This window comes from Zootermopsis nevadensis, unplaced genomic scaffold, assembly GCF_977971745.1.
Source record: "Zootermopsis nevadensis isolate Lab colony 2312 unplaced genomic scaffold, Znev_1.0 Znev_ptg000002l, whole genome shotgun sequence".
Taxonomy (NCBI): Eukaryota; Metazoa; Arthropoda; class Insecta; order Blattodea; family Termopsidae; genus Zootermopsis; species Zootermopsis nevadensis.
Window position 1 is genome coordinate 5,530,431 of NW_028259134.1, and position 13,095 is coordinate 5,543,525.

Here is a 13,095-nt window from a genome sequence, read left to right on the forward strand (position 1 = left end):
TAGTTAGTTAGTTGGTGTATTCTCTTATTTGGTACATAATTCTCAGGAGACACATTTCTAAATGTTTCATAAACAGCAGCAAACAATTCTGATGGAAATTTATGTTCAAGAATGAACACACATCATGCTCATGTTCACACTTGCACAGCTTTTGTAAAAGTGGCATGAGCAGTGGCCTAGTAACAAATGTGACCTGGACTCAAATGTGTCAGTGAAGGCTGGGAGATTCTGTTATATAGGATGGACCTGTTCTGATTTTATGTTGCTCCCTACTACATAATTGTTGGGTAGCATTTTAAGTGATACATCCCTTGCAAGAAGCAAAAGCAACACAATTTCTTTGTTTATAAATTAATAATCACTTACATTTTAGAAGGCATGTGGTACCCATTCTGCTGAAATTATTGTAGCATGTTTCACAATAAAGTCATGTTTATTTCTATATAGTAAAGAAATGTTAAAAACTGTGCTTTTCATACTTCCACTCAATCATGAGACACAGTGTAACACTTTGGCACACTTTGTATGACAGTAATAAAATGTTTCATCTAGAAAAGACAATTATTAGATCATGGCAGGAGCTCAGAAAAGAATATCATGTAGTAGAGTTCCATGTACTCTGTCTAGCCAGTTAATATTTATTTGCTCTATTAATGGGATATGGGGGGTTCACTCTGTGGTGAAAATGTACATGTTTGTAATGTCATATGGATTTCTATGTAGATACCAACATTCTGGAGGAACACACAACATTAGAATATAAGAGAACAGAATACAACCCAGAGGACTATCATGGGGTCTAATAACATTTACAATTTATAACAGAAATATTTCATGCAACGTCACAAGTTTATGCAGTCATTATGGAACACAAACATAATCAAGCAGGAAAAATTACATCTCTTCTACCCCTATTTCTGTCATGTAGCCCAAGCACAGAGTTACTTCACATCTACTGCATTGAAGAGATGCACGTATGCTAACATCACTGGTGACAGAAGGTGGGCTGCTGATCTTACTATCTACAGAATAAAGTTTACTATGCTGAAACAAAACTAGAGCTAAAATCTGCCCTTAAAAATTAAATGTTTATTCACTAACAGTTAACAATTTAAATATATAACATTAAATGAGCTGTCACAGTAGCCGCGTGGTCTGATGTGTGGGCCTTGTGCCGCTTGGTCACTGGGACCGTGGGTCCAAATCCCACTCAAGGCACGGATGTTTGATGTCTGTGTTGTGCTCTCCTGTGTACAGGTAGAGTCCTTGCGACAGGCTGATCACTCATCCAAGGAGTCCTACCGACTGTCTAAGGGTGGCCACACACGCTCCGGCTTGCCGGAAGGCCTGCCTTCCAAGTTAAAGTCTGAAGGTAAGTCTCAAACCTCTGAGAGTCCACACACGTAAAGACTTTTTTGGCAGGTTTGTGCTCAGTCTTTTTTTTTTTCAGTCGATGCTACAACATGTTCAGTGAAGACAATGCAATTTTAATCGGTTTTGCTGTTACTTTAATGTTGAAAAAGAAAAGAAAGTTGAAACGTTCTAAGTGGGTCAGAAGTTGGTTAGATGGATCAAAACATTCTCATATAAATTTGTTGAATGAAATTCAATTAGAGCCGACAGATTGGCATAACTACCTGCGAATGGGTGAGGACACATATGGAACTGTTAAACTTAGTTTAACTTAGTTAAGTTCTTGGTGGTTGGTTGAGATGACTAAATGCTACAAGCCTTGCCTTTACCCTCGTCTCTGCCCATGCACGTTACAACTTGTAAACATTCAGCAAACCTCGAGGCAAGAAATCAAGCGACTGCAGATTTATTGGAGGCTTGGTTTCCGGCCAAATTCACCACACACGCTCTGGTTTGCCTTCAGAGATGTAAGCCTTCCAGTAAGCCAGAGCATGCGGCCACCCTAATAGATCAAAACAAACGGAAAGTTGGGACCCGCAGATACTTAAGGCACTGAAGAATGGATCACCTAAGTATCCTAAGTAAGTAACATTAAATGAATTCCTTTTGACCTTCCACTCTGTTGATTAATTGGTATGACTAAAGTAACAGAGTATAATCACGTCTGACCTATTAGTGAACTAAGTGTATGGAATTTTAAGTGCAAAGTTATTAATTAGTATATGAATTTGGTAATAAGAGTATAGTGTAATTTTGGCTATTTTTTTATCATAGCACATTAATAAACTGTCTCACCCTTTTTACAATAGGCACTCTTCTGAAGGTACTTTCCCCTACAGATATACCCCATATACCCAGATTTGCCAATGGATGTATTGAGAAAATAAAGATTCCAGATCAAATTTGATCTGCCTGTATATATTATGTACACTGAACATTATTACCAAGTGATTAAGCTTTTGCTTAGTATTCAAAAGGTTCCACTTTCAAATCTGTTTTGAGACTGGCCATTCTGACTAAGATTTTCAGTTTCAGCTGTTTTCCTCAGTTCATGAAGGCAAAAGGTAGGTCATGATCACTTCTATATCCTTTGAAATTCACCAGTCATTTGATGCAACATAGTCTGAATTACTCATAGTGTCATTAGCCCATAAATGAATGACATTATGTACTTATCAACAGCATAATTTATGTGATTGGGTCATTACAATATGAATGTAATGTGGCGTTACACTTTGACTTGTACAACCAAGTATGAAAATCATAACTTAATTCCTTTCATCTTATCATATATTTCTCACTGAAGGCATAGAATAGTAATTGCTTCATACCTGGTCCCTGTAATCCTAGACTACAACATACTTGAGATTAGACTCAGTCGTTGCTAATTAATTGCTTAAACACTACAATTTTGTTGGGGCTGAAATCCTCCCTTAGGAAGTAACAACCCCTTTCTTGAAAAAGTTCAAAAGAGTTATAGTTGTCCACGTCGTACGTTTTGGACTTCAAGCTTCGACACTAGTCTATTGTAAATGTGATACTGTCTACGAGCACCAACAGAATAATGTCATGGAAATATTCCACATTATAAAACATTATTGTCGTTCCTAATTATTTTAATAAATAGTATTTATTTCCAGATTATTGTGTAAACATCATGCAACCAAACAGCTGTTATCACATGAAATTTGGTTTAACGTACCGTAGCCTGTGTTGTTACCAACCACAGGAAACAAAGTTGTGCTATCGATAAGTGTTATGGTCAGAGATAACTATCAAAACAATTTGCAAAAAATACAAAGAAAGTACTTAAGGAAAGCTTAATCTTCAGGTATGCACGTCAGTTAACTAACAATTGATTAAAATTAGATGGCCTATAGATGTCCAAGAATAGTTTTAAAAATTAAAATTTTCCAGCATTTATGTTTTGTGTATCACTGCATATTCATGATATGACGGGGGATGGGATTAACGTGGAAGAAACCACGTGGAGATGAATATAAAGATGACTATCTTCTGGGATTCTCAGCTTTTCGCGAATGGAGAATGTACAATGTATGCATTTCATTTAAGTCAGTACATATCAATAATAAATTAAAAGTATACATTTTTATGTTGTTCATATGGTACATACCTTCATAATTGTAGCATTATCCCCATCTTCGTCATTGATGCAGCTGCTCATTCAAATCCTAATCAGGACGCGACTTTTTTGTCATGTGTAATTTCGTCGTCGCATCTTCTTTAGACGTAATTAGCCTTGGATCTGTGAATTATAAAAGATCTGTCCCGTGTATTATTCCACTCATCAGAGAGGTACCACATGTGAGACAAGGAATAGTTTCACGTATTTATTAAGAGTTGCACCGGAACAAATAGGCCTATTACATTGAAGATGTCTGTTTTCTGAAATACTGCATCGTGCTCACGTAGAAGACATCGATATTCATACATGTCGCCATAAGAAGCTGAAATGCCACCAAATACTACAACTTGCAGCGTAAACCCCAAACCCCGTGCATAATTGAGTAATTTTCAGTATATGAAGTTAGGTGCGACTGAACTACATAGCAGTTTAACATATTTCATAGTAGGTGGCGTTCGTGCTCTTTTGTTGTCAAACGCCTGAGGCACGATAAGTTCAAAATGGCTTGTTTTGGTATTATGTTTTTGACAGAAATGTATTGTGACATTTTTAGGTAAAATATATGAAAGAACATCGACGTTCAGGTTGTTGTAACTCTTGAAATGTGTCTTGTGAGACAGGTGACAAATATAGGGATGAGAGCGGAAAGTGATCTAAGTATGGGGTCATCATTCCTGCAGCTGGTCAACCTAACCATCTTGGAAGTTAAATTTAAAATGATATTACGTAATGTAGGTAATGTTGGAGTTCTTTGTACAGTGCATTATTAAGACATGAGGATACTTACGTCATGATACTTACTTTCCATCTAACCAAAGAATATAAAAGATGTGACCTTGGACTAATTTAGTAAGACCTGGATTCTTGAACTCCAAAAATGCATCCAATTCGGCGTCGAAAAAAGCGTCCGAATTACGGAGTTCGAACAGTTGAAGTTAGTCGAGGAAAGAATGGGTTTGGTTTCACAATATCTGGGCAGCACCCGTGTATTCTGAGTTGCATTGTTGCTGGAAGTCCAGCCGAGAAGGCAGGCCTTCGACCAGGTGATTATTTGGTGGCTGTAAATGGGCAAAGTGTAAGTAAAGTTCCACATGATGATGTAGTACGTCTAATTGGGTGCTCCTCTGGAGTGCTGAAGTTGCAAATAGCAGAGAATTACTATTCAGATAGTTCAGATGAAGATGCCATCATCCCAGCCAGACCTAAACCAAAGTATATGCACAAGCCACGAAATGGAGGACAAAACCAACGCTCAACAGCTATTGCACAACAGAGCAGAGGGACAAAGATTGTCAGGGTTCTTCGAACTGGAGCCATGTTTGAAGAGCAGCCAGTTGAATCATCTGCTATATTGCAGAGCCCTGGAAAATCCAAACCTCCCTTGCCACAGCATTGGGAACCTCCACTCCCACCTCCACGTCTTTACCCACTTTCCCAGACTGAGAAACCATGTGAACCTGATAGGGACAAAGTGGAATACAGAGCCCTAGTTGGATACCTTGGGACAATAGAGATGCCGAAAGAATTACTGCCAGGCTCTAGGTTGCAAGTAGTTCGCAGTTGTATCAAACGTCTGCGCACAGAGAAACGTGCGCATACATTGGTGCTAATGAGTGTCTATACACGCAGTCTTACTTTGACAAATTGTCACAAAGTGACATTAGCAGAATATCCCAGTGATCGAGTGACATTTTGTGGAACTAGTTCAGATGAGGAACGACGGTTTTTTGGTATAATTACCACAGCAGTTAGACCAGTGGAAGATGACAATGATGGTGGGGAGTTAGTCCATTCCAGTTCTTGTCATGTGTTTGCCATTGAATTGCGCTTGCATGGAAGTCACGGTGAGCATGCAGCAAAAGCAGATGCGTTCAAGCTCCATTGCAATGTAGATGCCACGACTGGGTTCTGTAGTGAGTTCCCAAGCTCATCAGATCCAATTGTGTCTGCCATAAAGGTTCTGTACAGTAGTCAGGAGACTGGGCCAGCAGGAAATCGTGATGTGGAAGAGCCATTAGTTGCCAACTCTCCTCAGCCTAGTAATGCCAGCAGTACAGCTACAACAGCGTCTAGTAATAGTGACTCGGGGATTGGTTTTCGAGATGACTGTGGCAACCAGTCTGATCGCATTCTTGTGGTGGATGTTCAGAACCAGAGACTCCATATTCAACAGATGGTTAACGACAATCATGAAACACAGCAAAGTCATATAAGTGGGGTACATCAACCGAAATCATGTGTGTATGAGCTTGCAGGTTCAGCTAATAGCAGCAGGTTAGCAAAACATCCTGATGATAGACTGACTGTGCGTGTGATGCCTGATCCAGTGATGAATCTTTCTGGTGCTCTAGCTGTGAGCAATCGTAGCAGATCTCCTCTCAGTAGCGCCTCTAGTGAAGATAATGGTCAGGAACAGAAAACAAATCCTCATATTGAGATGTACTCGGAGCGAGCTGTGGATGTGCCAGTTTACGACTTCTCCAATTATCATGGAGGGACAGTGCTGGGTAACAGTATGACTGCGAGATCTAACGATGACATGAGCATAAGTAGTGGAACCAATAAGAGCCAAGACCAACTGAATTTAACATATAAGAATAAGTACAAAGATTTTATGACCAACAAAACAGTTTCTCAATCTTTTTCTGCTAACTTCCAAGAAAAATCTGCAAATGGTGCAAATTTCAAGTTTCCAAGTTTTTCTGGCGTTATTAAGAGTGTCAAGTCAGTAGATGCTATGAGTGTGGGCAGTGGGCAGTCCCATGATATGCTCCTTTCCTGCAAATTGAGTCCTAAAGTATTTGACGCACCATTGCGACCCATGACACTCAGCTTGGAGGACCTGAAGGTGGCTGAAGTTCCAAGTGATGAAAGGGATCTGGTTGCGACCAGTCTGAGCCTCTCATCCAGCAGAGGGCAGCACTGGGGCAGCCTCCAGGAGCTACGCAGTTTTGTAGCCAACTGCTTTGAGACTTCACCAGGTCCTGGAGACATGGTGAGTCTGACAAAAATTTTACTTTTACCTATCCTACGTGTTTCTCAGTCGGTATACTGTGGTGAGTTGATACGTGCCACAAGAATTTAAAGTATTCAGTATATATTTTTCTTTGGGAAGTTTGTAATCATTATCCAACTTGCCCTCCCCTTCCTTCCATCAAACCCTTTTCTCAAATATTTTCATTCTACTCATGCATTGCCTTTTCCCCAAACTTGGAACATGAAATATTTCTCTTTGATTCATACCTCATATTCACAAATTATGTAGGAAATTATATAAATATGCAACATGTCACATGAGCATACACATGGATTGGGTACCACTTAAGTACAGATATTCTTGGAAAACTTTCACATAGGGACATTACTAACTAACTAGATGGTTATCGAACCTGAAAGGTCATCACCGAATTAACCAAAGCCCTCCACCGGACCCTGCCCTGGGCCAACAAAATCCAGTCTCCTTCAACTCCTATCTCCCATAGATCCCACCTGAGATTATCCTCCCATCTACGTCTAGGTCTCCCCAGCGGTCTCTTCCCCTCAGGCTTCCCAACCAATACCTGGTGCACACCTCTTGTCCCATCCATGCACGCTACATGCCCCGTCCATGTCATTCTTCTCGACTTAATCACCCTGACAATAATGGGGCAGGAGTACAGATTTTTAAGCTCATCATTATGCAGTTTTCTCCATACCTCCTCATCTTCTCTCCTAGGCCCAAATATCCTCCTCAACACCCTGTTCTCAAACACCTGCAATCTGTGTTCCTCCTCTGAGTGAGAGACCATGTTTCGCAACCAATACAAAACAACAGGCAAGATTATTGTTTTGTACACTTTAATTTTCAGGTTCTTAAAAATCAGATGGGAAGCCAAAATATTTTGAACTGATAAGTAGCAAGCATTTCCAGAATTTAATCTCCTCCTAACTTCCTCATGAGTGTCATTTTGATTTGTTATTGTTGTTCCCAGATATTTGAACTTTGTAACCCTTTCAAAGGACTTATTTGCTACCCTAAGATAATTTTGCCCGCCTGTCTTCTGACCATGAGATACCAACATGTACTTAGTTTTCTCTGAATTTACTTCTAGCCCCACCTGTCTACTAGCCTCTAGTAAAACTTTTGCATTCCTCATTATTGTATTTATGTCGTCTCCAAATAACTTAACATCATCAGCATATGACAATAGCTGATGTGTCCCATTCAATTGCAAACCCTCATCCTTCCATTTTTGTGGCATCTCTTCCTTATCCCAAATTAACTGAATAACCTTATGTGTCTCGGTATGCAACTTTAATTAATTCTGCTGGAATCTGATCAATACCTGGAGATTTATAACTTTTCAACTTCCCAATGACTAGTTCAACTTTGTCTAAACTAGGTTCAGGCACTAACAGTTCAGCTGTGTGTATTTTAATATCTAACATCATCAGTCTCATGAATATTAAAGAACTGATTAAAGAAATTTTTTCACCTATTCAAAATTTTGATTGGATCTCCAAGTGAATTGCCATTTACATCAGCTATTTGTATACTTTGAGACAGCGTATGCATCATTTAACTGTCTCATTGTATTTAAAACTGGTTATTCTACTTAAAATGTGTTTAAATTGAACCTGTAGTATGGTCCGCACAGGTAAGCATTTATTTGCTGCGTTTTCTATTCTGATTGATCTGAAACTAGAAGATGCTGTATCACCAGTGCCTTTCAGCTTTGCTTTAGAATATGCCATGAGGAAAAAGAGGGAACTGAACCTGCTTCTTGTCTACGCTGACTGTTAATTTAATACGCAAAGCATAAGTATCATAAAGAAGAAAACAGGTCTGTCATATGCTATAAAGAAGTTGGTTCAGAAGTAAACACAGAGGAAACTAACTACGTCTTCATGTCTTATCACCAGAGTACAGGACAGATCACTGTATGAAGGAGTCTAATAAATCCCTTGAAAAGTGCAGAGTATTGCGTTCAGAAGGATGTTAAAAGCAGACTCGATTCAGGGAATTGTTTCTACAGTGCAGTTCAGAATTTGTATCTGAAAGTGTAAATATTAAAATATAAAAAAAACTAATTTTACCTGTTGTTTTGTATTGGTGTGAAACAGATTGAGGAGGGCATTTTAGAGCATGGTGGGCCAAAAAGGGATGAAGGAAGAGGTGGTTTATATCGTTATATATATATGAGGAGCTTTGTATCTGTGTTGGCCCTCTGAGTTGTAATACTGTGTGGACTGGTAAATACCAACAATTTGGAGGAACATGCTGTCTCTATCTGCAAGACTGGGAGACAGTATGTTCCTTTGAAACATTCGCATCTACCGAAATACAACACAGTGCCAAATATCATTGTGTTCATCCCTATAGGACAGAGGTTCCCAAAGTGTGGGGCGCCCCCTCTGGGGGATGGTGGTGTTGTTGTTTGTATGAACAACTTTTTTTAACGAAATATGTAGAAACACATTTAACATCCTTTGCTTGGTTGAGGCAGTTTAGTTGTCTTACAGTGATGTATACTCATAGCTAAATTTTATGTCAGATCTGTTTGCTTGCAATTGTTCTGGAAGGGGGGGGGGGCGTGAAATTTATGAAATGTTTTAAGGGGTTCGCAAGGTATAAAAGTTTGGGAACCTCAGCTATAGGAACATAAAGTATCACAATTGACACAGATACAATTTTGTTGCAGATATTTTTAATCACCATGTGAATAATTTCGTAAGCCTTGTTTCTTTTTATGCGAATTTGCGTCCCTGTAATCATATAACAACTCGAGAACGGCGAAACGGATTTTCATGAAATTTGGTATGGATGTTATGCCCTTGGGAACGACTCCAAATTTGTACTTTACATTTCCTGCTGTCCGTAATTCTAATTTGATCGATGCTCATCTTTCGCGTGATCACATTACCCTTGGTCTTTCACGGTGACGTCGTTGACAGCCACCAAATATCCCGCCACAGACGCAAATGTCACTGATCTGGCAACCCTGATGTTGCTTGTGCCATTTGCAAAGATCAGACCAGTTTTAACGGAAAGGGTCGAACCCGGGAGCTTTTAAGTACTACACTAGTACGCGAACCGTGACCCAGTTATTGACGAAGGTTAACGGTCAGGGAATTTAGAAAGGGCAATTATTACGCCATTCTTAATTTATGAACATCATAAATTCGTCTGTACGCATGTACCAACTTTAGAACGACCAAGCGGATTTCCACATTTGCTGCTGGACAGTTATACATATCTCAGGGCCGGATATACATTTGTGAGGGCCCTGGGGCAGCCAAAGTGTGGAGGCCTCGGTGAGTAACAACAAATTTAGGTTATGTTGCAATTATTTATAAACAAGAAGTAATTAAGAAAAAGTATCATGTGATCGGTTTCCCGCGATGATTACCTGGACGCTTTTCGCCGTAAAAAGTTGATTTTTTGGAGGCCCCGGTCGCTCCCCCTCCTCAAATCCGACCCTGACGAAGGCAGATGTTTCACTTAATTGAGTTATATTACTGTATCTTCATTTTCTAGTCATTCATAAAAAAGAAACGTCAAATCCTGGCGAACGGATCAGAATTGTCACGACGTACGTGTTTTTCCAAACTTGTTTATCGTTCGCGAAATCTTAGATTTGGTCAGTGAAACGCCCGAAGACTTTCTACGGCGTTCGAGCCCGTGACGCCATATTTTCCAGTGCCTAAAAATGCTGTGGAATCAGTGCACGTGGAGGCAACAGATTCGCCCAGTTGCACCGACGAGTTCGCTCCGTTCTGTGCCATCCCGTCTGTCCTTCGGCACTCATCACGCTTCGTTGCAGCTAACGAGCTGTGTCAAAGGGCGCTGTCACTCTGTGAGAGGGGCGTGGCTACCTCAATAGGCCACTTGAATGCAGTTGGGGCTCGCGATATGACGTTCATAGCCGTTTTCCAACACGAGGTTGACGGAATTGCGCTGTTAACACAGAGAAATTGTGGGAAAGGGTTCATTGTCTGATGTTTTACGGTGGCAGTTTTCATGTTAAGTGGCAAAGATGGTTTAACTTCGGAATTATTGAGTGTTACTGACTGCTGATGTTGAGACTGCTGTGAACATGTTTGGATATGTTGTGTGTGGAACACAGCCGCATCAACTTCTGCTGTCGAAGGTAAGAAAGAGCAGCTGCTAGTGGCACACCTTGCCGTGATTTTAATGTGAGGTGAAGAAAGGAGATGGTGATTAATATAAGTCGCGTCGTTTTTATCGAAGGGGAAGCGATGGATTTTGAAAGAGAGGGAGTGTGTATAGCATTTGAGTAAGGAAACCAGTTGGAAAGTAGCCGCTTGGAAGACCGAGGAGGAGATGGACAGTAACATTAAGATGGATGAAATTGGATTGAACTGGCTCAGGATCGCGGCCTTGATTGAAGCAGTGTTGAACCAGAGAATTTGTTGCGTCTTTAGAGGAGCGAAACACGCTTCCGGCTAACAAATCAAAGAATGCACATTTCATATTATTTGTTGGCAACAACCAGCGACATGTTTCGATCTATTTTCGGTTGCCTTAGGGCCGTGTTTTATAATTCACTCACCAGGATGCGCATCGGTTGTTATGCTGTTTATCCGCTTTGTAATCTGTGATAACATTATGTGTTACTAACAGTTACAGCGTAGTTATTTTTGGGTGAGTTTGTCGTAGAATTACATACAAATTAAAAGTTGCCATTAAAAATGGAACTAAAATTGTCACGGCAATTTCTGTAGAACGTTCTGTTGTGTTTTGAAAAAAGTTCCGAATGAGTTTATTCTTGCGATATTTCATGTTCTCACGGCGATAAATGTGTCTATATTCTCTTAAGACTCGTAAATAGATACAACGTTTCGGAGAAACATATTGTCTCCATTCTCAGGGCATCCGAAACGTTAGTGTGTTCCGTCCGGAGCAACGTCGCTGAATTCACTCTCGGTCCAGTATTGGTCACTTCGTTTGGCAGTCCTGCGCTTAAAAGCCACACTGCTTTCAGGAATGTTTTGAACAAAAGTGGTTCGTAAAGATACGGTTTACGCGTATTAGTTTGTTATTTCTTTTGCATACGGGTTGTGCGTTTATAACGAAAATTGGCGCTGTAAATAAGCGTTTCCACCGCAAAGGAACGTGATTTAGTTGTAAAGCGGATGCTTGGAAGATTTGGAATGTAGGCTGTGTGGATAACATTAATATGGATCTTGTGTAAAAATGTTGTCAGGGTGGGGGCGGGTTCGTGCTGTTTTAACTGCGTACGTCTGTTTACCGCATAACATTTCAGGATCCTGTATCAAGTGGCGTTAGTTTCTATCCCATCTCAGAAGTTCACACTGCCGTCATGTTGGTATGTATGACAGTAAAGTTTAAAGTACAAAGGTGCTCCGATGTCTTTGTAGCAAGTTTCATACGAATCCTTCAGCTGATTCTGAACTTGTTACGGGGCACGGACGCAAAGTATGTTCTATGCCTGCCTTCCTGTATAGAGTACGAGAAGCAGACTAAAAAATCAAAATTAAGATATTTGTAGTGTTTATATGCCCAAGGTTGGTCACATGATACCTTAAAAACTGAATTGAGTGAATATGTTCGCATATTTCCAGTCGTTTTATTGTGCCTGGACTGGTAGCTGGAATGCATTCCGCTGTTCTAAAAGATTCTCGAGTTTAAAATATGCAGTCTCCTGTGTTTTATAGTCGGCAGTACTCCAATAGTCAACGCCTACCACGACCTATGACCTGAAGTCCCAGCGCTTGTGTGAATGAATCACTTTGCACGTAATTTTGAGCGCAGTAATTGTTAACGTTGATATCACTGGAGCAATTGGATATAGTACTTATTATCAGTCGCTCTGTTAATGAAGGCAGTAAGCACCTCCGAAACGCCGGTAAACTTCTACCAGACTACTGTCCACAGATGACGAGAAAATCCCTGCTGGTGCGGTGCGGGGGGAATGTTTACTGCCTGGTGGACTAGAGGGCTGCTATTGGTGGGAAGTGTGATACGTCAGAGTTTTACGCTACTACACAGACTGAAAACATCAAGCAGTTAAGAGTAGCGTGTAGTGAGTGCACCTCTAATGTGTTCTGCGGGTGTTGCGATAATATTCTAGATTAAATCGCTGTGCCACTGTGAGGTAATCTTAAAGCTGTACCCATTAGAACACATGAAAGCCTGTCGTCTGTTGTTCGTTCAGTGGTTGTGGAACGAATGCTTTTAAGATGGGTCGTAACTCACCGCGAAATCTTGCGCATGCGCGTATATCGAATTCCTAGCAGGGATTTTCTCCTGGTCTGTGGACTGTACAGCTCTAATGTGTTCTGTGGGTGTTGCGATAATATTCTAGATTAAATCGCTGTGCCACTGTGAGGTAATCTTAAAGCTGTACCCATTAGAACACATGAAAGCCTGTCGTCTGTTGTTCGTTCAGTGGTTGTGGAACGAATGCTTTTAAGATGGGTCGTAACTCACCGCGAAATCTTGCGCATGCGCGTGTATCGAATTCCTAGCAGGGATTTTCTCCTGGTCTGCGGACTGTACACGACGTATTCCA

General features: G+C 40.5%; 1 protein-coding gene and 1 long non-coding RNA gene across 8 annotated transcripts in view; one reads left to right on the forward strand and one right to left on the reverse strand.

The window, feature by feature from the left end:
- On the reverse strand, positions 1–3,996 carry LOC110829021 (uncharacterized). 3 transcript variants are annotated; one of them, XR_015536908.1, is made up of 2 exons: positions 3,548–3,996; positions 1–1,915 (listed from the first exon to the last, which is right to left on the reverse strand). It is a non-coding gene; the product is annotated as an uncharacterized LOC110829021 (long non-coding RNA). The 3 variants fall into 3 exon arrangements; XR_002542834.2 differs by lacking the exon at positions 3,548–3,996 and adding an exon at positions 3,116–3,541; XR_002542833.2 differs by lacking the exon at positions 3,548–3,996 and adding an exon at positions 2,745–3,107.
- A 36-nt stretch (positions 3,997–4,032) lies between these two features.
- loco (regulator of G protein signaling family member locomotion defects) overlaps positions 4,033–13,095 on the forward strand; it is a 45,930-nt gene continuing 36,867 nt past the window's right edge. For all 5 annotated transcript variants that reach the window (XM_022062280.2, XM_022062282.2, XM_022062281.2 and 2 more), the window contains exon 1: positions 4,033–6,554. In XM_022062280.2, the coding sequence (XP_021917972.1) occupies positions 4,437–6,554 (2,118 nt within the window). In that variant the 5' untranslated portion in view covers positions 4,033–4,436. The remainder of the gene's footprint in view (positions 6,555–13,095) is intronic.